Source organism: Hevea brasiliensis, chromosome 15 (genome assembly GCF_030052815.1).
Source record: "Hevea brasiliensis isolate MT/VB/25A 57/8 chromosome 15, ASM3005281v1, whole genome shotgun sequence".
Lineage (NCBI taxonomy): Eukaryota > Viridiplantae > Streptophyta > Magnoliopsida > Malpighiales > Euphorbiaceae > Hevea > Hevea brasiliensis.
Genome location: NC_079507.1, coordinates 73,672,706 through 73,699,781, shown reverse-complemented (window position 1 = coordinate 73,699,781; position 27,076 = coordinate 73,672,706). Strand labels below are relative to the sequence as shown.

Here is a 27,076-nt window from a genome sequence, read left to right as displayed (position 1 = left end):
TTCTTGTCCAAATTAGTTCATATTCTCATGTATAAATAGATGTAATATCTCTGTAAATGAGACACAGACAAATATACAATCCTTTCTTTCATTACTTGTATTCTTTCTTCTAACATATTGAATAAGGAGGTTTGGTTTCACAGGTATTCACCCATAATACACTTGTGGTCTTGTGGATTGACTATGAATTCTGAACCATCTCTTACACTTGTAGGCTGGCTTTAAGAGAGGTATGTGTATGTGAATGTGTGGGAGAGAGAGGGACACCTCCCATCCATTTACAACCAAGTATATTTTTATAGATTGAGTCAATCTTGGATTAGATTTCTGGGTGTAGGCTGTTGCTTGCCGTTCCTCATCCCTTTCCCCAACTGGATAATGTCATCATAACACACTTCATGATTCTTGTGGGGCTTTAGCCAGATTGCCCAACAGCCACCAAGTCCCCACCACCCCACATGCAACCCTCCTCATTTTGCTTTTACTCTCCCATCTCTTTTGCCTTTCCTTATTTATATAACCCATTCATCCCCTCTTCACTGGAATAAGGGAAAAGCTGAGACTCAAGTGATATAGAACCGAGAATCAACCTTTTTTTTTTTTTTTTTTTTTTTTTGTGCTCAATTAACACTCTCTCAGTAGCATACCAAAGAAACAAAGAGTGGTCTTTAACCGGAAGTTGCTATGGAGTTAGAAGATGATTTGTTCTTTGCAGACTTAAGCAAGCAAATTTCTCTACTAATCATGGAAGATGATGAGGACTCAGTTGCAAATTATCCTTCAGTTTCTTTCCAGGTTTTTGTCCATCTCCATGTCCTCTTTTCATGAAAGAACAACATTATCTTGCTTCTTTCCTGCAATATCTATAGTTCATTAATTTTCAAACTCTCGCAGAATTTCTCAAGAGCGAATTACCCAACAGCACCATCGCCATTTATGTATGAGCAAAGAAGAGAAAGCAAAGGAACAGGAGTTTTCATTCCAAGGTCATCACAGCCAAGAAGGAAACACAGGCAAGCAAGACATTCTTCATTCAACGCAAAATCTCATAGGCAGCAAGAGAATACAAGAATGGTTTCTCAAGTTTCTTATAACAATTCTTTGTACCCCAAGAAAGGCTAGTTAAGGCCATATGTATTCAAATAAGTTTTACGAATCTTATCGCCAATAAGGTGTTAACGCAAGGCTATGGAGTATATACATGATATGGACATGTACAGGGATAAAAGCTGTTTGCTCTGTTCCTAGCTAGGAGGTCTTAATGAGGTTCAGTTCCCAAGGATAGCACCTCTCCAATAATGGAAATGTATGGTTGTTATTAAGTATTGTACACGGTTGTGTTACTTAACTAATTAATGTGATTGATTATTTCATTCCATACTTTTTGCAAATGTCTAATTTATTCCATAATTTTTGCAAATGTCTAATTTATTCTCTATCTGGTTCATGTAAAATTTGTTCCTTTCTAGCTTTTTGATCTTACTATACTTCAAGAAAACAACAGTTCCAGTTTCGAAGTTCGTCCCAAAATCAATTTCAAGATTTTATGAATTTTCAAGATTTACCCACAACATAATTAAAGTGAATGACCATAAGTGAGCAATTCTGCGTTACTTCCTAGTACAATTAATTTGCTAGCTGAAAGGATAAAGAGAAAAATAAAACTGAAGTGACAGGTAGAAGCAATCTCTGCTAGTTGCAAGCCAACCTCAAAAGACACAAAAGATGTCAAAAAATATGATTCCATTTGTTCTTGGATTCTACTGAGAACCACACTGGAAAGCTGTATAACGGGTGGAATAAGCTCTAAAATCATGACATGCTTAATCTGAGCCTTCTTCCCTTTAATAATTATGCTGATGTCTCTTAGTCCTTGAAATGATCAGGGTAGGTGTTAGTCACAATACATTCTCAGTGGAATGAGAATTTTCTTCCCTTCGCATCAATGCAAGAAGATCAAGTGAATCATACTATGATTTTATAAAGAGAAAAGAAATCAGGAAAATTAATTAGTCATTTAGATTTTTACATGTCACACATATCAGTGTCTAACATCCAATAGGAAGAGAGTTTCAAGATTCAAGAGCACGCGTCTTGCTATTTTCTCTTGTTAGTTTAACTTTAATATTCTGTCATCTTGAATCAGCATCGTTTCATTCCGTGATTCCCATTTAATTTTCAGTTCCATTTTCCCAAACTGGCAAATTCTTCATCATTCACTCCAGCATTTTTAATGGGCAGAGAACCCTGAAGAAAACCTTGTTTGATTAGATGGGCAGCTAACCGTTTGTAATGCCCACAAATTTGCTTTAAAACCCTTAAGGGGACCATAAATGTAACCCGAGAAGAAGAAAGTGGAAAGATTATGATATGGTTATGGAATCTTTGCATTGATAAAGTGAGCATATATACAATATATCAGTGGTTTGAAATCTAGTACTTGCCAACTTGCACAGGAAACATTCGGTGAATTATTAAATGAAAATAATGGATCTTGTGGGTGGCCACACTAAGTTGTTCTCCATATCTCAAGCATCCACTCGGGGAAGAGATTGCTTCAAAAAGAGAAAACCCACGGGCGCCATGTGCGCCAGCTCAGATTGAAAATAAACCAAAACAAGATGCAAATATTGCAGCATTTGAAATTGAAATCCTTCATCAGATAAAAAGCTCTTCGACATGACAGCTAGCTGTGCCCTCGTATCACCACCATGTCTAATCATATTATTTCAGGGAGAGGACTTACTGAATTAATTTATATATATATATATATATAAACTATCATTTAAATTATTAAGTGAGGTTTAATTCCAAGGAATTGGGTCAAGCTCTTGTTTTGCTTAGGGTTTTCTTTTGTTGTGGGCTTTTGCCTTCTCTGTTGGGCTGGGTTTGGGACTTTAGCTCAGAGTCGATGCATTGTTTTTGGGCCTTTGTTTCTGTGGTTCTTCTAATCCCGCGTTTATTTGAATGAAGTCTAGTTTGGCTTCCGATAAAAAAAAAAGAGTTAATGATAACATCTAAACTACGTCGTTTATGTTAAAACGTGTTTTTCAACTTTAAACTCTTTGCTTCCCTTCTGACACCGTTCAAACAAACGGAGAATTTCCTCTTACAAACGCTTAAAGCTTAAGCCTTTCGCCGCACCACGTTGAAGTCACCACCTTATTTCCCTTCGCGATTGCCGTTCTAGCTCCGTTGTCGTTGTGGTTGTCATTCACCTCTCTGGAGCCGCTTTTATTTTTTTGAAATAAAGGAAGCAAGGAACCCTAAATAGCTGCCCACTCCTCTGCCTGGTTTCCTTTTTAGAAAATCGTTCTCTTTTAGAGTTTATCGCTCTTTACTGGCCCAAAAGAACTATGCGATTCAAGGAAGTCAATTCGGGATAGATTCAATAATTTCCCCAATTCGAATTCCAATAAATTGAGGTAATATCTCTCAATTTTTTTGAACTGCAATATCTCTAAATTAAACTGATTGTCATATTTATAAATATTTTTTGCATATAGAGGTGGTTATGTATTAGGTTATTTGTTTCCTCATTCTGGTTTAGCTCTGAAACTTGCATATATATAACATAATGTGCATATGAACTAAGAAATTGAGATATATGTTTAGTGTTAAAGTAATTAATCTACCTGAATAATATGTATTATTTTTGATAAATTGGGTTGGATTGGCTAGCTCACACAGTTTGATCTACTAATTTTCCAAGAGAATTCTCAAATCAGTTTCTCCAAACCCAAACCCTTTGTTTGGATTGAGGGAAATGGAGAGAAGAAAAAAGGTTTCATTGAATTCTCTTCTTTGGACATTAAATTGAACTCATTGTATTATCCAAAAAATTTCTCTCAAAATTGGAGGGGAACGGAAGAAATTAATTTTTTTTTAATAATAATTACTTGTTTGTTCCCTACTCAAATAATTTCCTGTTCTAATAATCTATCTAAACATCATAAAGAAATTAGATTGCTTTTCTCTTCTTTTCATTTCCTCTATTCAAATTCTCTTCATCTCCCTGCACAATTAAGGATACAAATAAAGAGTTATCATTTGTTTTTGTCTAAATTTATACTTCGGAAAATTTTACCTAAATTAATTTGATTTTGTGAGGTATTCAAGTTGAGTAAATTCATTCTTTACAGATTTTGTAAGTTTTTGGCATGGTCCATGGATCCTGATGCTGCAAAGACCACAAGAGAATCTCTGGATTTGGCATTTCGCATATCAAACATTATGGACACAGGACTTGATCGACAAGTGCTGTCGGTGCTCATTGCTTTGTGTGACTTCGGTTTAAATCCTGAGGCATTGGCTGCTGTCGTAAAAGAACTCACAAGAGAATGCTCTAGCTCTCTACCAACCCCTAGTGCTCTTTCATCTGTCCCATAAATAGTTTTCTAGCATTACCAATGTTATCTTTCTTTGCTTTCCCATGGTTGTATATGCTGTCCTTAGATAAGTTTTTTTTCCATAGTTGTGTATGCTGACTGGTCTCATGTTGTTTAGGAAATACTGAAAATTGAACCATTTGATTTTGTCTTATGGAATAACGGAAAATGCTAACTGTAGTATGGTTTTTTAGCTATACCTATGATCGAAGATATCATCTACTAGCAGAACTCTGCTTCCTTTTTCACTGCCATCTCTCTTTATTACAAAAAATCTGCCATCTTTAGTTGCATGAGCTCGGTGAATTAGTGCTTCAAAGTGGAACTGGCATTATTGTGAATCAGAAAGTCACTGAAACATCTTTTACAACTTAAAATTTTGGAATCTAAAAGCTGAAAAATTTAGTTGTTCCTTATTTGCGTTGCTCTTTTGTCATGCTACTTGATAAAACTAGTTTCTAGTTGATATGAGCTTAACTTATCTTTTTGTATTGCAGAAACTTTTGATTACACTAAAAAGTGAATTTTCTTTTATTAGAGAGAATCTTAGTTTTGCTTGGACTTATATGCAGATATCTAGTCCAAGATGACTTTTTCCCCCCTCTCGTATCCTCAAATTTTCTACCAATTCTATAGATCAGGAAGCAATAAGTAGATAGGGGATAAAGATAAGTCTTTACTCGCTCTTTTTTTTTTTTTTTGTCAAATATAATTTTAACTTGACAACAAAAGCCTCAACATCTCCTAGTAATCAAACTATTCTTCTAATTATACTGAACATAAAAACTCTGTAAACAAAAATGCTCAAAAAGCTGGAAAATCATTATCACTTTCAATTACAAAGAGGGTTCACGATGGCACTGCTCATAATGCTGCAAATGCAGTTACAAAAGAGCCAAGTGCCCCCCACCTAAATGACTTCTTTTTTTTTTTTTTTGTCAAAGCACCTAAATAACTTGCAATCTTGCATTTGCAGGCATGAAGACCAAAGCAAGCCAGCGATCGAAATCGAATGTGAATTTAGGAAAAACCAGCCCGTTAAAAGCCTTGCCCAAAGCATCTAATCAATCACCAAGATCAATGCCCAACTTTCACCTAAATGTCATTACAGTCCATGAAAATTTCTTGTGTCAAGAAAATTTACTAAAATTTATATAATATTGATTGGAAGTGTTATAGATAATTTTCAACAAAATAAAACAATGACTCAAAATATAAAACTATAGGTGCAGTGATGAACTTATTAAATATGACTCTTTTATAGCTATTAGCATAAATTGAGACAGTTTCCTTACCATAGAAATATTAACAATTATGTAAAATAAACAAAAATTATTAAATAAAAATTTTATAAGTTTAAATAATTTGAAAATTCTGAAACTTCACAATGATCTCTGTCAATTGTTAAACTATTAAAAATACTCCATAGCAATTGAAAATTGAAAATGTGATTTTCTTTTACTTAATGTCAAATCTTTGTAAAATAAAATATGAAAATATCGTCTGAAGCACATAGGTTATATATAGGCACGTAATAGCATGATGCAATAAGATATATAGCCCTTTTGCAAATTTAAAGACTATAAATAAATTTTTTAGATCGTACTTGAGTAAATTTAGAAATTTCTTGAACATGATAAAAATTTTTTTGGCTAGGTTGTTGCAAACCATAAGTTATCCTCTCACTTGGTTCATTCTCCCATTTTGAGTTCAGAATATAAAGAGTATAAAGGAGAGACAAAACTTCTTACAACTTCTTATGTCGTTTTCCTATAGACGGTGCCACTATTGCGGTTCGTGAAAATTTCTTGTGCGTATGTACCTGCAAAACAGAAAATAAATGGGTCAGAGGTCCATCGGGTATGGAACCAATAAAGACTCTCAGATGCTAAAGTTAGAGCTGATATAAGAGAATAGTGTATTAGATTGATTAAAGAGAAAGAACATATTTCCATAGGATATAAACAATGGTTGGTTATGGTAAGTCAATTTTGTAATTATATAGATATTATTAGCTAGCATAATTATAGGATTATATTTTTTTTTATAGTGTATAATTATAGGCATTGACATCTTTAGCAATCTTATCAATATTGCTTATCTTTAATTAAGATTCTTTTCTTTTATTGAATGGGTCTTACAGTGGTTGAACTAATTGAACGAATTTCGTGATTGAACCATTAAATATCATTGAACTCATGGGCTATCAAAAAATTTGAGTTACTAAATTAATTATATATTTTTTGAGTAACTGTATCAGCCATATTGACATGAATCTTATGAGTACAGAGAACCTGTATACAAGGGGGGAGAAGAAAACTTTTTTCACAAAAGCCTACATCACATATTTTGACTGTATACATATTTATAGCAATTTTTAACATAACATGCATCACAAAATATTCAACTAATTTCTCAACCTACTCAATATATCCTCAAGTATATCAACTCAATCTATTCAATCAACATTCAATATCATGCATAGAAATTAAATTACACAAAAGTAAAGAGATTAAGGTTAGAGAAATCAAACACAATGATTTTTATAGTGGTTCAACTTAACTAGCCTACATTCACTCTCTCAAAGAACCCTCTTTGAGTTATCTCTACACTATTTGCTCTTTTAAAGGCAAGAGACCAAATGCCCTTTACAACTTTTTCAACACCAAGCTTTTACCAAGGTAACTTGAACCCTTGACAAGTGCTATCTCAAGCACTCACACTCTCAAGCTTCAATAGGTGCTTGTATAACCTCTCTTAAATATAATTTAATGTTTTAACACTCACTCTCACTCAATACAAATCAAACTATAAAGAAGAGATGAGTTGATTTGCCAATGATAGATCAAACACTTTAAAGCTCTTGAATGAAAGCAATAAATGAAAAATCAAGATTGGAGTGCAATTGTAAGCTTTCATCAAGTGTAAAATGAAGTAAAGAATGTGTATTTATAGTCCCAAATTATTTTAAAATGTTTGAAACCTTTTTGGAACGTTATACACTCTGTTCTAGGCAAAATAGCCGTTATTTTGTCTTTTTGTACGAAGTTGAGCAACTCTGATCATTTAGCAAACTAATGAAATTTTGGCGACAGTAGTAAACTAGTTAGCAAACTAATGTTTTAGCAAACACATTAGCAAACTAATATTTTAGCAAACAAGTTAGCAAACTAATTTACCAGATGCTTGTTTCAAATTGTAATCTTTAAAAATCTAATTTAGACCTTAAGAAAAATATATGTTCTAATAGCAATATCCAAGGTCATGATGAGAGAAAATTTTATAAAGTAATTGAATGAAAAATTTAATTTTGAGCTCCATTTGACTAAAACTTTCATCTATTCTTTTTACACAAGTCCTAAAACTCAATTCCTAACTTTATAACTTTCATACCTTTACTTTGAGTTTTAGCTTTCATAATCTTGTTCTTTGATTCATCTTGAGATGCATTTTAATGCTGTTCCTCCTTTGATGCAACCTCAAAGATTCATCATGAATAAGAGAAAGAATCTACACATCACTTAAAATTGAGTTAGATAGATTCTATTTGAGTTTCGTTATCATCAAAATCAATGCTCATTTTGAGCTACACGGGGTCAACAATCTCCCCCTTTTTGATAATGACAAAACTCAATTAAATCATCAATCAAGAATAAATAAAAGTGTGCATAAGTTTATGTATATCCAAGCAAGTTAGTATGCAGAAAATACTCCCCCTAAATGTATGCACAAAAGTTCAAAAAAAATAAAAGTATTAACAGCTATACAAAACTCCCCCTGAATTTATGCTACAAAAAATATTCATAAGATATCCATAATTTCAATATGCAAAATGTTAAACTTATTGGTTTGCACACATAAGCCACAATAGTTTGCATAAATATTTTTAAAACATAAACAGACTTCCATTTTCAAAGTATAAGCACACATCCAATTTCCCAAAACAAAAGCACATATCCATTCTCCCCCTTTTTGTCATCAGCCAAAAAGAAAATAGAAGATATTAATCCAAAAATAACCAAATAAGCAAAAACTGAAAATCAGTAAGATAGACAGTAGCAAACTGAAAAAGCATTCAACAACAGTCGTAAACATATTAGTAAACTAAAAGTGCATATCAGTTTCTAAACATTAAGTCTTTTGCTCCTTCGAATAGCTTTGGAAGGCACCATCTTCTTCCTGGAGGGTTTAGCAGCAGGTGGCTGAGAAACTTGGTCAGCCAAAGGCTCATGCTCCTGTGGCTCATCCTCATCAGATGGGGTTTGAAGGGTAGCAACCAGAGTCTGGTATGGGTTGGACACCGTAGACTTAACTCTTTTCTTACCCTTCTTAGCCTGAGAAGCTTCAGCTGCAGAAGGTTTAGGTGGAGCACTCTCCTGCTGATCCTTTAGAGAGTCTTCCTTCTTCTGTGTAGACTCAACTACAGGTTCTACAAGTTGTTCACTCTCAAGTTCAACAGCAGGCTCAACTACAGGTTCTACAACCTGTTCACTAACATGCTCAACAACAGGTTCAACTGCAGGTTCTACAACCTGTTCCCTTTCATGTTCTACAGCAGCAGTAGACTCACCAAGCCCAGTACCTTCACACTCAACATTACCATGATTAAAAACATGAGCATCATGAGTAGAAGGGTCACCTGCAGGCACATCAGTCTCAACTTTGGTTGCAAAATTAGTTTCCTGTGCCTGCTTAAGATTTGCAATCTATTTCTTTAACTCCTCATTTTGAGTAAGTAAATGACTTACTTTGTAATCAAGAATATCCACAAATTTTCTCAAAAGTTCAATATACTGATTTGTTGTACTGAATTTCTCATTAATGAAAGCTCTTAGCCCTTGAAGCTCACTCATAATCTCACTTGGCGAATCTGAATCAACTTTAGCTTTAAAAGATCCACTTTTTTCAAAACGTTTCTTTCTTCCATTAGTATTAGAATGAATTTCTCTTAGCACAATTAAATCTGCCCTAGAACTCTCCTTAGAGACATTTATCTCCAATTCTCTAAACAAGGCAATTAAGAGGTGTGCATAGGGTAATTTACCAATCCCATAAGCTTTACACATATTCTTGAAAATCAGATATGCCAAATTCATTCTTACTCTGTTAACAATATGCCACATGATGCACATATCCAAGTAACTCAAATATCCATAGCTGCCAGATTTAGGACAAAATATATAATTCACCATACTGTGAATAATCTTAATGTGATGAAATGCTTTAGTGCTAGTGGATTTTTCACTAGTGACAGTGTTGGTAGGAAAAACTTCACTTTCAAATTCAGTCAAATTAAAACCTGAAACTCTAGCAACATCTTTATGAGCAGAGATTCTATTTCCATCATTCGGCAATTTTAAGGCTTTAGCAATCAACTCAACAGAAATATCATACACTCTGTCATTCAAAAAAACCTCAAATCTATCTTCTTCATCAATTACTTTTAAAGTTCTATAGAATTCTTGGACTAGTCTAGGGTAGTAAATATCAGTGCATTCACAAACATTCATCCATTCTTGAAATTCAAAGAGTTCCTTAAATTGAAAATCAACCTGATCAAAATTGTCCCATTTAATGAACTTACAGTCGAGAAGCGCTTTGTCAACAACAGAGCCCGATGATTTTGCAGCACCCTTTTTGCGTTGAATATCAATCCCACGCATTTTCCTTCCCTTTTTCTTGTCTGGTGCCGTCACAGCAGGTTCGACTTCCTTAGATGGGTTAGAGGATATGCTCGTGGATTCAGTTTTTGGTATTTTCTTCTTTTCCTTCAATTTCTTCTTTAATGCAGCAATAGGGAGTTCTTCAGATGAAGAAGAGGACGGCGAGGCAGCAGCAGCAGCAGCAAGGATTTTTCGTTTGGTGCGAGCCATAGATGGTGAACCAGAGGCGATGAAGAATTGGGAATTTTAAAAGGGCTTCTGGCGCAGTGACGAATGAATGCGAGATTAGCATTTTAAGTGATGATTAGAGAGTGAGATAGGCGCTTTGATGAGAATGGTTCAGTGTTAATGGCAAAAAAAATGATAAGAGTAATACCTTGAATCAATGCAGAGGAGAGAGAGACTTAGGTATGACGAGAGAGAGAGAAAAAATAGAGTGTTGATAGGTAAGGATTTCGTGTAGCAGTGGGTAAGGTTTCTTAAGTCCCGCGCTTTCCCTCTTCTAGTGTACTTTTATTTGAATTATATTTTTATTTTATATATATATATATATATATTTATTTATTTAAATTTATATTTATATATCTGATACAACAAAGAAAATGTGAATGGGTAAGTGCATTGATTGGCGCGCAGAAAGTTCAAAACACAATAACTTTTTGGTTTAAAATTTGAATAGTACACGTTACAGTAAACTAATTTTAGGCACGCAACAGTAGCATACAACTTAGTAAACTAATTTCACGAGTACAAAAATAATTTAGCTACTGTTATTTAGAGTTTTCCTAGCAAATTAATATCATAACAAATTACTCACACATTTGATAATATGCAAATATATTAAATCTATATGAATTGAATTTCAAGTAAGTGGTTCACTCATGCCAATTTCCCTTTTAATTTTGCAAAAAGTTTCCTCATTGAGTGGTTTTGTAAAAATATCTGCAAGTTGATTTTCAGAAGTAACAAATTCAATTTTGATATCTCCATTTTGAACATGATCTCTAATAAAATGATGTATGATCTCAATATGTTTTGTTCTTGAATGTTGGACTGAATTTTTGATCAAGTTTATGGCACTTGTATTGTCACACCTAATTGGAACAAGATTATATTTTAAACCAAAATCTTCCAATTGTTGTTTCATCCATAAAATTTGAGCAACACAACTACCAACAACTATATATTCAGCCTCAGCTGTAGACAGAGCCACTAAAGTTTGTTTCTTACTGTGCCAAGAAACTAGTGCAAAACCAAGAAATTGACAAGTACCTGAAGTACTTTTTCTATCCAATCTCCTTCCAGCAAAATCTGAATCACTATAACCAATAAGATTAAATGATTCACATTTTGGATACCATAAACCAATTGAGTGTGTGCAAATGAGGTATTTGAAGATTCTTTTAACTGCACTTAGATGGGATTCTTTTGGACATGATTAAAATCTTGTACACAAGTAAACACTAAAATGTATGTCTAGTCTTGATGCAGTAAGATACAAAAGAGAGCCAATCATACCTCCATAAAGCTTTGTATCTACTTCTTTACCTTTTTCATCATTGTCCATTTTAATTGTTGAACTCATAGGAGTGCCCATGCTCTTTAAATCTTCCATTTTAAATTTCTTCAACATATCCTTAATGTACTTTGATTGACTTATGAATATGTCATCTTTCATTTGCTTAATTTGAAGTCCAAGGAAGAATGTGAGCTCCCCCATCATGCTCATCTCAAATTCATTTTGCATAATCTTAGAAAATTTCTTGCAAAGAGATTCTTTAGTAGCACCAAAAATTATATCATCAATATATATTTGCACAATAAGCATATCATTATGATGCTTCTTAACAAAAAGTGTTGTGTCCACTTTACCTTTTTGGAAATCATTTTGTAAAAGGAATTTACTAAGCCTTTCATACCATGCTCTAGGAGCTTGTTTTAAACCATATAGAGCTTTAGTAAGTTTATAAACATGATTTGGATGCTCATGATTTTCAAAACCCGGAGGTTGTGCAACATACACTTCCTCTTCAATATAACTATTTAAAAATGCACTCTTGACATTCATTTGATAAAGTATAAAATCCTTGTAACATGCAAAGGCACACAACATTCTAATAGCTTCAATTCTAGCAACCAGAGTAAAGGTTTCATCAAAATCAATACCTTCCTCTTGGTTATAGCCTTGAGCCACTAGTCTAGCTTTATTTCTAACAACATTGCCTTTTTCATCCATTTTCTTTCTAAAAACCCATTTAGTACCAATAATTGAATGATTTTTGGGTTTAGGCACCAAATTCCAAACTTTGTTTCTCTCAAATTGATTAAATTCTTCTTACATGGCAAGAATCCAACTTTCATCATTTTGAGCTTCTTCAAAACATTTAGGTTCAATTTGTGAAACAAAGGCAACATTACCAAAATATTTTCTCAATTGTGCTCTAGTCATCATCCTTTGAGATGGATCATCAATGATATCTTCTTGGGGATGATTTCTATAGAATCTCCATTTTTTAGGTAAATCTTCATGTTGGAGTTCATTCACTTGTAATTCTTCCAAATTTGGCATTTCTTCATTGATTTGATCATTGTTGGCATTATGGACATCTGTTGTGGTATCTCCTTGAGTTTCTTCATCTTTGTTATCAATTTGTTCCATTTCTTGACTTGATTTTACATTATCTTTTCCAAATACCTGCTCATTATTATCATCAAAAACATCTTTCCTTCTAATAGAAGGGTTAGCCTCATCAAACAGAACATAAATAGTTTCCTCAATAACTAACGTTCTTCTATTAAACACCCTATATGCTTTGCTCTTTGTTGAATACCCAAGAAAGATTCCTTCATCGGATTTAGCATTAAATTTCTTCAAGTTATCCTTCTTGTTATTTAAGATATAGCACTTACATCCAAATGCTCTAAAATGTGAAATATTAGATTTTCTTCCTTTCCAAAGCTCATAGGGGGTCTTTTTCAAAATTGGTCTAATCAAAATTCTATTCAACACATAGCAAGAAGTATTAATAGCTTCATCCCAAAAATACTTTGGCAAATTATTTTCATTCAACATAGTTCTAGTCATTTATTGCAAAGTCCTATTTTTCCTTTCTACAACCCTATTTTGTTGTGGTGTTTTAGGAGCTGAAAAAATTATGGTTGATTCCATGTTTATCACAATATTTCTCAAATAAATGATTTTTAAATTCAGTTCCATGATCACTCATTATAGATGTGATGCAAAACCCTTTTTCATTTTGAACCATTTTACTAAAAGAGGTGAATTTCTCAAAAGTTTCATCTTTGTGAGCAATGAAGAATGTCCATGTATATCTTGAATGGTCATCAACAATAACTAAGGCATATGTCTTCCCACCAAGACTAGCAGGAGACACGGGTCCAAACAAATCAAGATGAAGCAATTCTAATGGCCTAGTGGTAGAAATAATATTTTTAAATTTAAAAGAAGCTCTAGTATGCTTTCCTAGTGCACATGCCCTACATTGAAATTCATTTTCATAGTTAATCTTAGGAAGACCTTTAACAAGTACTTTCTTAAACAATTTTGAGAGTGTATGCATGCTTGCATGTCCTAATCTTTTATGCCATAAATAACTAGAATTATCAAAAGATACTAAACATGTACCATGATTAGTTTTAAAGTTATACATGTCAAGCAAGTAAACATTATTAGATCTATTGGCAATGAACAATGTGTCATTATCTAAGTTATTGATTGTACAAAGACAAGAAGTGAACTTTACCTCAAAACCTTTATCACAAAGTTGGCTTACACTTAGCAAGTTATATTTCAAACCTTCAACAAGTGACACATCTTCAATGCAAGGTTTGATTCCAGTTGTGCCATTTTCAATTATTTTTCCTTTTCCTTTATCTCCAAATTTCATATGTCCTCCATCTACCATTGTGATTTTTGAAAACTTGTCCTTTTCACTAGTCATGTGTTTTAAACAACCACTATCTATATACCATTTTTCACTTTCCTTCATCCCTTTGAAACAAACCTGAAATTTAATCATTTAGCTTTAGGTACTCAAGCAACTTTGGGTCCTTGGGGGTTAGTGACCTTAGGTAAGGTTCCCTTTGGCACCCATACCTTCTTTACCTTAAGAGGACCCTTCCTAAGTGCACAAGAACTAATCATATCACCTCTTTTATTGCAATAATAACATGTGACATTAGGCAAGGAGGATGTAGATGCTTTAATGAAATGATTTTTGTATTTACCATAGTTCATGAAACCATCAAAACCAATTCCATATTTTTCATTTGAAATTCTTTGGTTTCCAAGAAGTATATCTAGAGTTTCTTTTCCTTTTGTAAATTTTACCAAATCATTTGTCAAAGATTCTATATTAGCTTCAAGAACCTTATTTTTCTCAATGAGCTTTTCACAAGTTTCTTTTGAGTCATGGCAATATTTTGTGACCTCAATGATTCAATTTCTAAATTCATTTTAGTGCACTTTCTCTTATAGTTTCTATACTCATCATATACTTTAGCAAATGCAAGTTCAAGATCCTCTACATTACGGGGTTTAAGAGAGTTTACCTCATTATCACTTTCTTCTTCCTTTTGTGAACTCTCGACTTTCTCTTCAAATGCCATGATACAAAGGTGAGTAGTCTCCTTGTCTCTTGATTCATCATTTGAAGATTCTTCACTGTTGCTCCATACTGCTTTTATAGCTTTCTTGCTCCTGTCTTCTTTTCCTTTATTCTTTTTGAGCAATGGACATTTGGGCTTGATATGTCCTGGTTTGTGATACTCATAGCATACAACTTCTTCTTTTGAATCCTTGAAACGTTTATCCTTAGGAGTATACTTTTTCAAGAATTTCTTGTATTTACTTCCTCCCTTCTTGAAAGCTCTTTTGAATTTCCTAGCAAGCATAGCCATTTCATCATCATTATCACTTGAAGCACTTGAGTTGTCACTTGAGTCAACTTTAAGTACAACTCCTTTCTTCTTATCTTCATCCTTATTTGACTTGAGAGCAATGCTTTTCTTCTTCTTTTGCTCATTTTCAACTTCATCTTTCTTATATACCATTTCATGTGCAATGAGAGATCCAATGAGTTCATCATAGGTGAATGTTTTAAAATCATTGGTATCTTAGATAACTGTAGTCTTTGCTTCCCAAGATTTTGGAAGTGCTCTAAGAATTTTTTTCACAAGTTCAGCTTCCTCAAATCTTTTACCAAGTGCTTTGAGAAGATTGACAAGATCGGTAAACCTTGTACTCATATCCGCAATTGATTCTCCTGGCTTCATTTCGAATAGCTCATAATCTCGGATAAGGAGGTTTGCTTTAGACTCCTTGACGACATCCGTTCCTTCATAAGTGACCTCAAGCTTTTCCCAAATTTCCTTAGCAGATTGACATCCTGAAACACGATTGTATTCATTAAGGTCAAGTGAGCAATGCAAAATATTAATAGCTTTAGCATTTACAGAAATTTTCTTCCAATCATTGTCATCATATTTATCTTCATTTTTAGGAACTTTAGTATTTCCTTAACCATTCATTTGAGGAACATGTGGACCATTTTTAATAATTCTCCATGCATCAATATCTACAAATTGTATGAAATTTCTCATTCTCACTTTCCAAAATGAGTAATTAGTGCCATTGAAGAGTGGTGGTCTAGTAATTGAGTAGCCTTCAGCTAGTGGTGTGGGTATTCCGGTAGTGTTGCTAGATGAACCAGCCATTGGGGATCACTCCAAGGTTGTGACACCTTAAGCAAGAGAGACAAGCTCTGATACCAATTTGTTGTCCCAAAATAGTTCAAGAGGGGGGGGGGGGGGGGTGAATTGGACTTTACAATTTTTCATTTTTGGCCCTTGCTTGTAGCCTAATGAAAAATTATGACTTTGTTCAACTAGGTGCTCCTTTATATATAGTGAAAGTGATATGTGTTTCAATAATGTATCCCTAAATTGCAATTCAAGTTTCAATCAATATTTATAGCAATTTTTAACATAACATGCATCATAAAATATTCAACTAATTTCTCAACTTACTCAATATATCCTCAAGTATATCAACTCAATCTATTCAATCAACATTCAATATTATGCATAGAAATTAAATTACACAAAAGTAAAGAGATTAAGGTTAAAGAAATCAAACACAATGATTTTTATAGTGGTTCGGCTTAACTAGGCTACATCCACTCTCTCAAAGAACCCTCTTTGAGTCTTCTCTTCACCATTTGCTCTTTTAAAGGTAAGAGACCAAAAGTCCTTTACAACTTTTTCAACACCAAGCTTTTACTAAGGTAGCTTGAACCCTTGACAAGTGCTATCTTAAGCACTCACACTCTCAAGCTTCAATAGGTGCTTGTACAACCTCTCTTAAATGCAATTTAATGTTTTAACACTCACTCTCACTCAATACAAGTCAAACTATAAAGAAGAGATGAGTTAATTTGCCAATGATAGCTCAAACATTTTAAAGCTCTTGAATGAAAGTAATAAATGAAAAATCACTATTGGAGTGCAATTGTAAGCTTTCATCAAGTGTAAAATGAAGTAAAGAATGTGTATTTATAGTCCCAAATCATTTTAAAACGTTTGAAACCTTTTTGGAATATTATACACTCTGTTCTAGGCAAAATAGCCGTTATTTTATCTTTTTGTACGAAGTTGAGCAACTCTGATCATTTAGCAAACTAATGAAATTTTAGCGACAGTAGTAAACTAGTTAGGAAACTAATGTTTTAGCTAAAATATTAGCAAACTAATATTTTAGCAAATAAGTTAGCAAACTAATTTACCAGATGGCTGTTTCAAATTGTAACCTTTAAAAATCTAATTTAGACCTTAAGAAAAATATATGTTCCAATAGCAATATCCAAGGTCATGATGAGAGAAAATTTTATAAAGTAATTGAAAGAAAAATTTAATTTTGAGCTTCATTTAACTAAAACTTTCATCTATTCTTTTTACACAAGTTCTAAGACTCAATTCTTAACTCTATGACTTCATACCTTTACTTTGAGTTTTAGCTTTCACAATTTTGTTCTTTGATTCATCTTGAGATGCATTTTAATGCTCTTCCTCCACCTTTGATGCAACCTCAAAGATTTTTCATGAATAAGAAAAAAAATCTACACATCACTTAAAATTGAGTTAGATAGATTCCATTTGAATTTTGTTATTATCAAAATCAATGCTCATTTTGAACTAAACATGGTTAATGTAACTAATAAAATTTCATCAGGAAGATGAAAGGATGGCAACTTGTATTTAGACTAATATAATTTGATGTGAATAAATCCTGTGGGTCAAAGTCTACTTCTAGTCTTTATATTCCCATCATTCACGTTTCAAGTTTTCGTGCTTCATGGTTTTTTTCAGTAGACTTTAGAGATAAAACAATAAATGATACAGGACTGGACCGTGGACTTTTGAGTCAACCATGAAATATAAATACAATTTACACTCAGAAATTTGATTTCTGAGGGACCCTACTTTTTGGTAATTCTAGTACTCTCACTTGCAAATTGCAATTTTGTTTCTTGATAGTTTTATTGGTTTCTTAATTTCTGCCATTGCAAACTACGATGGTTCTCATAAACGGAAGAAGGAATAGAATAATGATATGTTAATGATTATGATTTCTATTCTCTGTTTATTTAAGTAAACTGTAATAATTTCTCTGTTGCCACAGAACAATTGCTAATGCTTCTGTCATCTATCCAATTTTGCAGTCTCTGCAATGGTGTTTTCATGTTGGTGTTGGAGGGAATCTCGAATTTTATCCTTTGGTTAGTATCCTTAACTGAAAATTGAGTGGAATAAAACATGTGTGATGGTTGATTATCCTTTGCTTAATTTTGTTGCAGCTGGAGAGGAACAGAAAGTTCATCCGGATCCGCATAGGGATCCTGATGTGGACCAACTCAGGAGGTTTTCATTGGAGGAACTGAAACTTGCAACAGATTATTTCAGCAATGAAAACATACTGGGTAGAGGTGGATTTGGTAAGGTTTACAAGGGGCGTTTGGAAGATGGTTCAATTGTTGCTGTAAAAAGACTGGAGAATGAACCTACACCTGATGGGGAACTTCAGTTTCAAACAACAACCGGGATCATCAACAGGGCTGTGCATCGAAATGTTCTTAGGCTACGTGGGTTTTGTATGACAACTTCTGAAAAGCTTCTTGTTTACCCCTACATGGCTAATGGGAGTGTTGCCTCCCACTTAAGAGGTAAATTTAGATAGCATTTCTCACATCCATATTGATTTTCTTGATGCATTCATACAAGCTGTTGCATTATTTCAGAGCGACCTCCATCACAGCCTGCACTTGATTGGCCTACCAGAAAGAGAGTTGCATTGGGATCTGCAAGGGGTCTTTCTTATTTGCATGTTCACTGTAATCCAAAAGTTATTCACCGTGATGTGAAAGCTGCAAATATTTTGTTGAATGAGGAGTTTGAAGCTGTTGTTGGGGACTTTGGGCTGGCTAAATTGATGGACTACAATGATTCTCATGTCATCACTGATGTATGTGGTACAGCAGGGCATATAGCTCCAGAATACCTCTATGCTGGGATATGTTCAGAGAAAACTGATGTTTATGGGTATGGAATTATGCTTCTGGAGCTAATTACTGGACAGAGGGCTGTTGACCTTGCTTGGATTGCAGCTGAAGACGATCTTTTGTTGCTTGACTGGGTATGTATATCTGAACCCTGTTTTGTCCCATTTTTGTCCATTGCAGTTTTTCTATTTCTTTTCTTTAGTTAATGCTGTAGTTCCATTGGAGTTTTGTCTTGATTTTGCATTTTACTCATACTTGGAACATTGATTTAAGCTCTATTTGATTTTTGAAAGAGGAAGAACAATAGAAATTATGCTGTTTTAACGAATCCAAGGAGTCAGGTGGTAGGGATCAAGTTCTTAGATTTTTAAATTTAGGGCCATATGTCAGTTGCCCAGCAACATTACCTCAACAATGATGATTACTTTGCATGTTATACATTTAATGTAATTGAGTGATGTGACAGGTAAAAGTCCTCCTGAGAGAGAATAGTTTAGAAGCGCTAGTTGATCCTGATCTCCAAGGCAATTACATAGAAGCTGAGATGAAGCAGTTAATCCAGATCGCATTGCTTTGCACACGAGGATCACACTTGTACAGGAGTAAGATGTCAGAAGTGATGAGAATGCTTGGAGGTTATGGCTTATCAGAGAGGTGGGATGAATGGCAGGAAATGGAGAGTTCTGACCAGGAGTTGGGACAGGGCTTTCAACCTTTTCACTTTACTGGTGATTCAACAGAGAATCTACCTCCAATTGAGTTATCTGGTCCAAGATGACTCTTCCCTTTTAGTTACTACCCTTTCTATAGATCAATAACTGACCCCAGTCACCTTCATGATTGATCATACAACCCTTGAATAATTGTATGCATCCGGAAAGTAAAGCAAATGCATACATTTTCAGGTTCTTTTGTCCCCTCTGTTTTTTTATGAATAATATCACTAGCTCGGATAAAGGAAAGATGTTCAATGATTTTGCATTATTAAGTAAATAATTTGGGAGATTATGATGGAAGAAAAATGTCAAAACCCTTTGTTTTTGAGAATAGTATATTCTAACTTGAACCTCAAAACTTTTTCTTCAGGGAAAACTATGGACTTAATTGCTCATAAATGAATAATGCCGCATGCTGCTGCTCCTGCTACTTGATGGAGGCAGCAGGCGGGAGTCCTATTCAAATTCAGTTAAATGAAAATACAATTTCTATTAAGCGCCTTTGCATGGTTTCCCAAGGAAAATATGCCATTCCAAAGGCTTTCTAGCTAGTTTGTAGTTGAAAAAAATCCACCGTTTCTTGGAAGGAAAGAATCTCATTTCTAAAAGAAGGTGTAGTAAAAAGCCCAATCACCCGAAAAACGTCCACGCAATTGGGTCCAGAACCCAACGACAACAGGCTTCAGGCCCAGATTCAACGAGGAAACCCCAAATCAACTCTTCCCAAACTACCATCCCGTATTGTCGAACTCGAACCTCAACTTCCAGAGATAGCGGAAACTCATCGAGAAGCGGCAGATATCGAATAGTAGCAAGTGAGTGAGCCATGGCATCTGCAATCCTGAGGCGAACTGGCTCCTCTGCTGTAAAGTCAATGGTTGATGCTCTCCGAATCGGTGCGTCATCGAGGTCATATGCAAAGCTTTCGGTAGGCACTGACATGGTCTCCGCTGCGCCAGATGTATCCCTCCAGAAAGCCCGGACCTGGGACGAAGGTGTCTCCTCTAAGTTCTCCACCACTGCTCTAAAAGACATTTTCAAGGTTTGTTAAGTAATCTAAAAATGAAAAAGATTTCCTTGTATTTCTCTCTTTTTCTCGAATTAGGTTAATTGTGGTGATTTGTTTATTATTATTATTATCATTATTATTTTTTCTGAGTTTTGTTTAATTTTATATTTCCAGGGGAAGAAAGTCGTGATTTTTGGCCTCCCTGTAAGTTTCTTCTGCCTTTTTCTTTGTCCTGCTTGCCTCATTATCTTCAAGCATTGCATTTTTCTTCACCTGCATCTGAATTGTCTGGAGCTGAATTATTTCGTTTTATTGATACAGTGCTTCAATAATTTGATGGGTTTTGCACTTACTATCTCCAGGGTGCATACACGGGGGTTTGTTCGCAACAACACGTGCCTAGTTACAAAAACAACATTGATAAGTTCAAGGCTAAAGGGATTGATTCGGTGATTTGTGTGGCTGTTAATGATCCGTACGTCCTGAATGGCTGGGCAGAGAAACTTCAAGCTAAAGATGCTGTGAGTGGTCCCCCAAACTCGTATGGTTGTGTTCCATTTACCTTGCAAATACATGAATAGATGCCCTTAGTGAATTGATGGTTCTCTCCATCTTTCTTCCCCAATAATTATGAGGTTAATGTTAAATTACGTAATGTTTGCTGTTCTGAATATGCCAACATTTTATTTCTGATTAATGACACTTTGACAATTCAACAATTAGTAGAAAAATCTGTGAATATTTTGGACATGTACCCACGTCTGACACTTGTACCTGAGTGACTGAGTCCAATTAACATAGCTTCCAATTGGTCTGCGTGTGGTCAACATAAAGACAACTGCCTTTCCAAGATGGCACTGGTGTTTAATATCAGCTGTTGGTGATTATGTTTATCTTATTAAATGGAAAGCTAGCTATTTGTGCTGATAGAGTGGCATCATTTGTATGTTTTTCTTTTCCTAACTCAATTATTTCTATTATAGATTGAATTTTATGGGGACTTTGATGGGAGCTTTCACAAAAGCTTGGAGCTAGATAAAGATCTATCTGTTGCTTTGCTTGGGCCTCGCTCTCAACGGTATGATTTATTCTCTGGTCTCTGGTAATTTTGCTTTTTCTTAGTGTTTTAATTTGTTTGGCAATTTGGGAAATGGGCTTTGACCAAGTAAATTCAAATAGATTTTTAAGTTTTCTCATCTTCATAGTTGGTTGAAAATGCAATGCACGAATTATATTGGTCCATTATTACGTCCATCTCATGCAAAATGTTCCATGTTTTGATAACAAAGTCCCACTTCCATGATTTATGTAGATGGTCAGCATATGTGGAAGATGGAAAGGTTAAGGTTCTTAATGTGGAGGAAGCTCCATCTGACTTCAAGGTTTCTGGTGGCGAGGTTATTCTGGGACAGATCTAATGCTGCTTCAGTCTGATTTCTAATCAACGAGAACGCTAAACGTTTTTCAAGAGATGCCTATGTATAAATGATGGTTGAAAGTGGGACTACATGCATTAATAAATCCAGAGTTGCTGATATTTGATGTGTTGATTCCAGGGCTATCTTAATTAGCCACGTCATGTCTGTTACATTCAATACATTACATGGAATAAATTAGCTTTACCTTTCTCTGTGAAATGGGAATGCAGTGGATCAGATGTTTCTTCTTAGGGGTACTTATGTTTGTTCATTCTTGTCTTGTGGGATCAAGGTGCTGTAGTTTGTGTGTGTGTGTGTGTGTGTGTGTGTGTGTGGAGTGAATGCTCAGCTCAACTGACATGAAAGAAACTATGAGACTGACAATATTATCTTGTCATTTATGTGATTAAGGGTAGATATTAGCCTTTACTTGAATCATCGGGCATTTGCTTCTCAAGAATCATTGATTTGTTTGCTCCTGTACGTGTTAAGTGGTGACAACACAACTATTTCCCCACAGCCGCCCTTTTCAAACTAAGGAACACTAGACCTTCCCCTCTCACTCTCTCTCTCTCTCTCTCTCTCTCTGTCTCTCACATATTCTCTTTATAATCTTTTCAAACTTAATTTTTAATTTGAAACTACTGTTGAAAATCAAGGGTAATGCCTTTTTAATTAATTAATTTATTTATTTTTAATAAACTCAGATTTTTTATTTTTAATGATAAATTATTTAAAATTAAAATCATATAAAAAAATGCAGAATATCAAATAGATCATAAAAAGTCTGTTTAGAGTTTAGATTAGAAAGTCACAAAAAGCTTTTTGAAAAAAATATATTTTTATATGCTATTAAGAAAATATTTTAGTTGTTTTGAAATTTTCATAAATAAAATATATTAAATTTAACTTTAAATAATTTTTTAATATCCTCTAATTAATATATATATATTTTCTCAATCATTACTTTAGCAACAGACAAATTAAATTTCGGATACAATTATTTCAACAATTTTAGATTGTGATGTTTCAACTTGGAAAGAGGTGATCAATGGCATAGCTATAACGTATTGGATAAAGGTTGTTGCTATGAAAGAAATGCAAACCTAAATCTATGTTATGAAAGAAACGCAAACCTAAATCTATGCCATGAAAGAAAACTTAGGATGGAATAACTCTGCAATTTAAAGCGAGGCAAATTACTGAGCATTATCGATATATGTATATTTTCACTCATAAAATTATGATTTTATAATTTTAAATTTAATGAATAATTTAATTTTTATAAGTGATGAGTACATTAAGCACAACCTATAATTTGTCGACAGAGAAATTATTGCTTGCAATAAAAGTAATAATTGTAATTATAAAATGCGAGAAATTTTAATTGACATAAATTTCAAGGGTGATCTAATCTAGAAATTCAAATGTCGGTTTTTGATTGCCAAAAAAAGAAAGTTAAAAATTTATTTTGATTTTAAAATCTATGACATGTTCTTTTCAATCTCAATTATTTATTTAAGAAGATATGCATTGAGAATGCTTTATTTGTTAATAGGCTGTGAATATATTTATTCATAATCCATTGAGTTGAAATATTACAAAATATCTAAATTTTGCTAATTTTATTTTGGATTATACGGTTTAATTTAATAACGTAAGTTTTTTTTTTATTTGATAATATTCATAAAATTTTCAGTTAATAATATGAAAATTAAGTTAAATTAGCTTTAGCGATTTATGAGATTATTTGGATAATTTACGAAAGTTTATATTTATATAAAAATAAATAATAATATAATAATATATTTTAATTTAACATAATTTAATTTTAATAGTAGTTAAAGAAATATATATATATATTTTTTTTGACATTAGAGTCCCACTCTTATTTTTTATTTTTTAAATAATACGTGAAATAATCTCCATGATTGACTCGCATTTTAAAACTTTGTGGACCATGAGAAAAGAGGTCTGCAGTTGGATTTGGATAGATTCTCCCACAACCCGACTAAGGCAACGTGTTTTATATTTAAGAGACGCGTGTTACGCCAAAAGACAAATAGAAAATGCCTTCCAGGGAACGTGTTATCACATTTTTCTAAAATTTTAAATATTAGTTATTTTTTTTAATTTACAGAGTAACTTTGTGATGCCGTGAGCTCCTTTAGCAGGCTTGATGATGATGATGATGATGATGTTAGCCTGCAAGCAGCTTATAGCTCATTATTTTTTACGCTCAAGGTCAGTTAGATATTTGAGAGGATGGCAAAATAAATATAAAATGCTGTAATTAATTAGATAAAATAAGTAATCTTTAACTTATGGTTTTGTTCTCTTATTTATAAGTTGTAATTTTAGTAGTCATTTCTTGATGATTCTGAAATTCTCAGCGAATATGATTATCATAAACTGCATGTTTCTTACTAATTAGTTATTCAGAGCTATCTGAATTCGGCCATACTCAATTGGATAATTTGAAGCTTGATCGAACATCTTGACCGCTTGATATTTTCACTGTTGCTTTGAGATTTTAACGGGATAATTTGATCATTTGACTGCTTGATGGAGCCATTTGATAGGTTTCATGAGCGGGGTATATAACTTTGCCCACAGTAAAACACTGGCCTGAATGATACGTACATAACCCAAAACAAAATGGGATAGCATCGCATTCAGTCCTGTGGGTATGGTCCATGATATTCCTTGTCAACATTAATAACACGTGGATGGGCATTTGCCTGTATAAATTCCACTCCCGCAACACACAATTCAAGCAAATTTTGGTTCACCTGGCTAGAATTCAGAGTTTGAGTCTCAGCAGGATCAATGGCCACACAACGTGGGTTCCGTTTTCCACCGCAGACTCAGGACAGGCAGCCTGGGAAAGAATATCTTATGCACCCACTTCCCGAATTCTTAAACCCTCAATACAAGCCCTCTAACAAGCTCCTTGTAAACACTCCCATTTTTCAGTTTCTCTTGTTGCTTATTAATTTCATGTGTGATTGTCGATACCTTTTGATCTAAACTATATATGTAATTGTGACTGATATGTTGTGGCAGGGAAAAGTAGCTCTGGTGACAGGGGGCGACTCTGGTATTGGAAGAGCTGTATCCTACTATTTTACTTTAGAGGGTGCAACTGTGGCCTTTACATATGTGAAAGGCCAAGAGGATATGGACACGGATCACACGCTAAAGATATTAAGCGAATCAAAGGCAGAAGGAGCAAAAGACCCCATTGCCATACCAACTGATGTTGGATTCGAAGAAAATTGCAGGAGTGTTGTTGATCAAGTTATGGCTGAATACGGACACATTGATATTCTGGTGAATAATGCCGCTGAACAATATTATTCTACCACCATTGAAGATATCACTGAAACAAGGCTTGAGAGGGTGTTTAGAACCAACATTTTTGGTCAGTTCTTCATGACCAGGTAAATGAAGAAAATTGAAATATAATCATTTATTTCTGGTCAAGCAGGATTTATTAATCCTTTTCAATCTCAAATGGGTGCAGGTATGCTTTACAGCACATGAAACAAGGGAGCTGTATCATCAACACCACATCTGTCGTAGCCTATGCTGGCTATTCAGGGTTGCTGGACTATAGCTCTACTAAAGGAGCCATTGTAGCTTTCACTAGGAGTCTGTCCCTGCAGCTTATTGACAAAGGAATTCGTGTCAATGCTGTGGCGCCAGGTCCTGTCTGGACGCCACTGCAACCGGCGTCTTTGCCTGCTGAGAAGATTGCAGCCTTAGGAAGTGAGGTACCAATGGACAGGGCAGCACAGCCTTATGAGATTGCACCTTCTTATGTCTTCTTGGCTTCCAATGAGTGTTCCTCCTACATCACTGGCCAAGTCTTACATCCTAATGGTATATGTGTTTTTTGTGCTTTTACTCAACATTTATTTATACCTGGTCACTTTCACTGACGTTGTCGATACTGCAGGTGGTTACATCGTGAATGCTTGATTCTGGTTGTGGGTTCCTTCCGCCTATAATTTCTTATGTTTTCTTTGCCAGTGGCAGTATGTATATGTCTTAAGCTCTTAATATATATCTGTGTTCTCTGAATTCGGTTAAATGGAGAGACAGGAGAATGTCTGAATTGGGCTTTGGTCAATAAGGAATATGAAGTTGATGTCATCTTATAGCATAATAATTGTAACAATCTTTGATCTACTATATATAATTAATTTATCTCTCTTCGTTTAACTTAGCTAATTACTTACTCTTTCAGATAGGGTTATGCTCAGAAATAAATAAATAAATAGATAAATCCTAAGGGCCCTGTCCTAAGCTAATCCTATGGCTTGATGAAGAAAAGGGGCGAAAATTTCCGAATCCTGCTCAAATTCGCATATGATTCACCGTTCCATTTCATTTTCGCAACGAAGAAGGGCCTCAGTTTCAAGAGGATATTATTAAAAAAAAAAAAAGAGCGTTAAATTAATCGAAATTGGAATTAAGAGGATCTGGCATTCCGATTTTGGTTCTCTGAAACCTTAAATAAGAATCACGGTTTCGGCGTCACCCCCACCTTATCATCCAAGCCAAGAGTTAGACATGGCTATATACCTCAGGCATTTAAAATTTTTTATTGATTGAATTTACTAATTTTGTATTTTTTGATTGATTTATTCTTGATATCTGGTAGAGATGGTATCGATGAGAAAGGAAGAGGATAGATGAAACAAGTAAAGAAAGAGATAAAAACAAGGAAAGAGTTTGGAGAACATGGAGATGGCGGGGTAGGCAAGGAACTATGGAGGGAGAGTTGAGTTGGGCGAGAATAGCGAGTGGAAAAGAAAGGCTTTGAGTATAATTTGGTGAGACGAATTGATAGAGATTTATGATACAAATATTTAATACAAATTAAAATCAAGATCAACTCTTCACTTACCTAAGCACGCAGGAAATTTCTTAGATACATGCATACTATCTTCCGACCCGAGGGCATTAATTTAAGAATAACTAAGCGAAACTGCTGGCTTTGTTTCTCATTCATCTCATAGAAAGAACATTCTCTGAAGTTAAGACGTGGAAACAGAGCTCTTATTGTTGTGCAGCTCAACTGATCGAGACCATTATTAAATATTTAAACTTCGTCCTCTTAAGTTAATGGTGAGAACCAGCTAATTGCAAGTGCCATCCCCATAATAGTTAAATACGGAGGATCTTATCCAGACTTCAATTAAATGCCATCACAGGGCAAGGCTTCGCAATGGCGACATCATAAGCACCATTCTATCCCAGAAGCATTAACGTCCTTGACCACACACCTGATTTAACAC

The 27,076-nt window shown here is 34.3% G+C and overlaps 5 protein-coding genes across 7 annotated transcripts; 4 read left to right on the top strand and 1 right to left on the bottom strand.

The window, feature by feature from the left end:
- The first annotated feature begins 253 nt into the window (after nucleotides 1-253).
- On the top strand, nucleotides 254-1,378 carry LOC110657773 (uncharacterized). The gene is made up of 2 exons (XM_021815132.2): nucleotides 254-795; nucleotides 895-1,378. Exons 1-2 carry the CDS (start codon nucleotides 685-687, stop codon nucleotides 1,120-1,122), a joined length of 339 nt encoding a protein of 112 aa, XP_021670824.2. The 5' UTR covers nucleotides 254-684; the 3' UTR covers nucleotides 1,123-1,378.
- Nucleotides 1,379-8,512: 7,134 nt separating this feature from the next.
- LOC131174129 (uncharacterized) lies at nucleotides 8,513-10,261 on the bottom strand. The gene is made up of 2 exons (XM_058137205.1): nucleotides 9,137-10,261; nucleotides 8,513-9,076 (listed from the first exon to the last, which is right to left on the bottom strand). The coding sequence occupies exons 1-2, from the start codon at nucleotides 10,259-10,261 to the stop codon at nucleotides 8,513-8,515; spliced, it is 1,689 nt and encodes a 562-aa protein (XP_057993188.1).
- A 7,258-nt stretch (nucleotides 10,262-17,519) lies between these two features.
- On the top strand, nucleotides 17,520-19,536 carry LOC110657775 (somatic embryogenesis receptor kinase 1). 3 transcript variants are annotated; one of them, XM_058136922.1, is made up of 5 exons: nucleotides 17,520-17,557; nucleotides 17,791-17,847; nucleotides 17,926-18,291; nucleotides 18,367-18,761; nucleotides 19,094-19,536. In XM_058136922.1, the coding sequence occupies exons 2-5, from the start codon at nucleotides 17,799-17,801 to the stop codon at nucleotides 19,403-19,405; spliced, it is 1,122 nt and encodes a 373-aa protein (XP_057992905.1). In that variant the 5' UTR covers nucleotides 17,520-17,557; nucleotides 17,791-17,798; the 3' UTR covers nucleotides 19,406-19,536. The 3 variants fall into 3 exon arrangements, with proteins under 3 accessions (XP_057992905.1, XP_057992903.1, XP_057992904.1); XM_058136920.1 differs by lacking the exon at nucleotides 17,520-17,557 and adding an exon at nucleotides 17,599-17,683; XM_058136921.1 differs by lacking the exon at nucleotides 17,520-17,557 and adding an exon at nucleotides 17,629-17,683 and having other exon boundaries at nucleotides 17,932-18,291.
- Nucleotides 19,537-19,901: 365 nt separating this feature from the next.
- LOC110657776 (peroxiredoxin-2F, mitochondrial) lies at nucleotides 19,902-21,989 on the top strand. Its single transcript, XM_021815135.2, has 5 exons — nucleotides 19,902-20,385; nucleotides 20,527-20,556; nucleotides 20,715-20,873; nucleotides 21,336-21,430; nucleotides 21,665-21,989. Exons 1-5 carry the CDS (start codon nucleotides 20,170-20,172, stop codon nucleotides 21,768-21,770), a joined length of 606 nt encoding a protein of 201 aa, XP_021670827.2. The 5' UTR covers nucleotides 19,902-20,169; the 3' UTR covers nucleotides 21,771-21,989.
- A 2,521-nt stretch (nucleotides 21,990-24,510) lies between these two features.
- Nucleotides 24,511-25,997, top strand: LOC110657778 (NADPH-dependent aldehyde reductase 1, chloroplastic). Its single transcript, XM_021815136.2, has 4 exons — nucleotides 24,511-24,725; nucleotides 24,837-25,213; nucleotides 25,297-25,655; nucleotides 25,732-25,997. The coding sequence occupies exons 1-4, from the start codon at nucleotides 24,600-24,602 to the stop codon at nucleotides 25,752-25,754; spliced, it is 885 nt and encodes a 294-aa protein (XP_021670828.2). The 5' UTR covers nucleotides 24,511-24,599; the 3' UTR covers nucleotides 25,755-25,997.
- The last annotated feature ends 1,079 nt before the right edge of the window (nucleotides 25,998-27,076 follow it).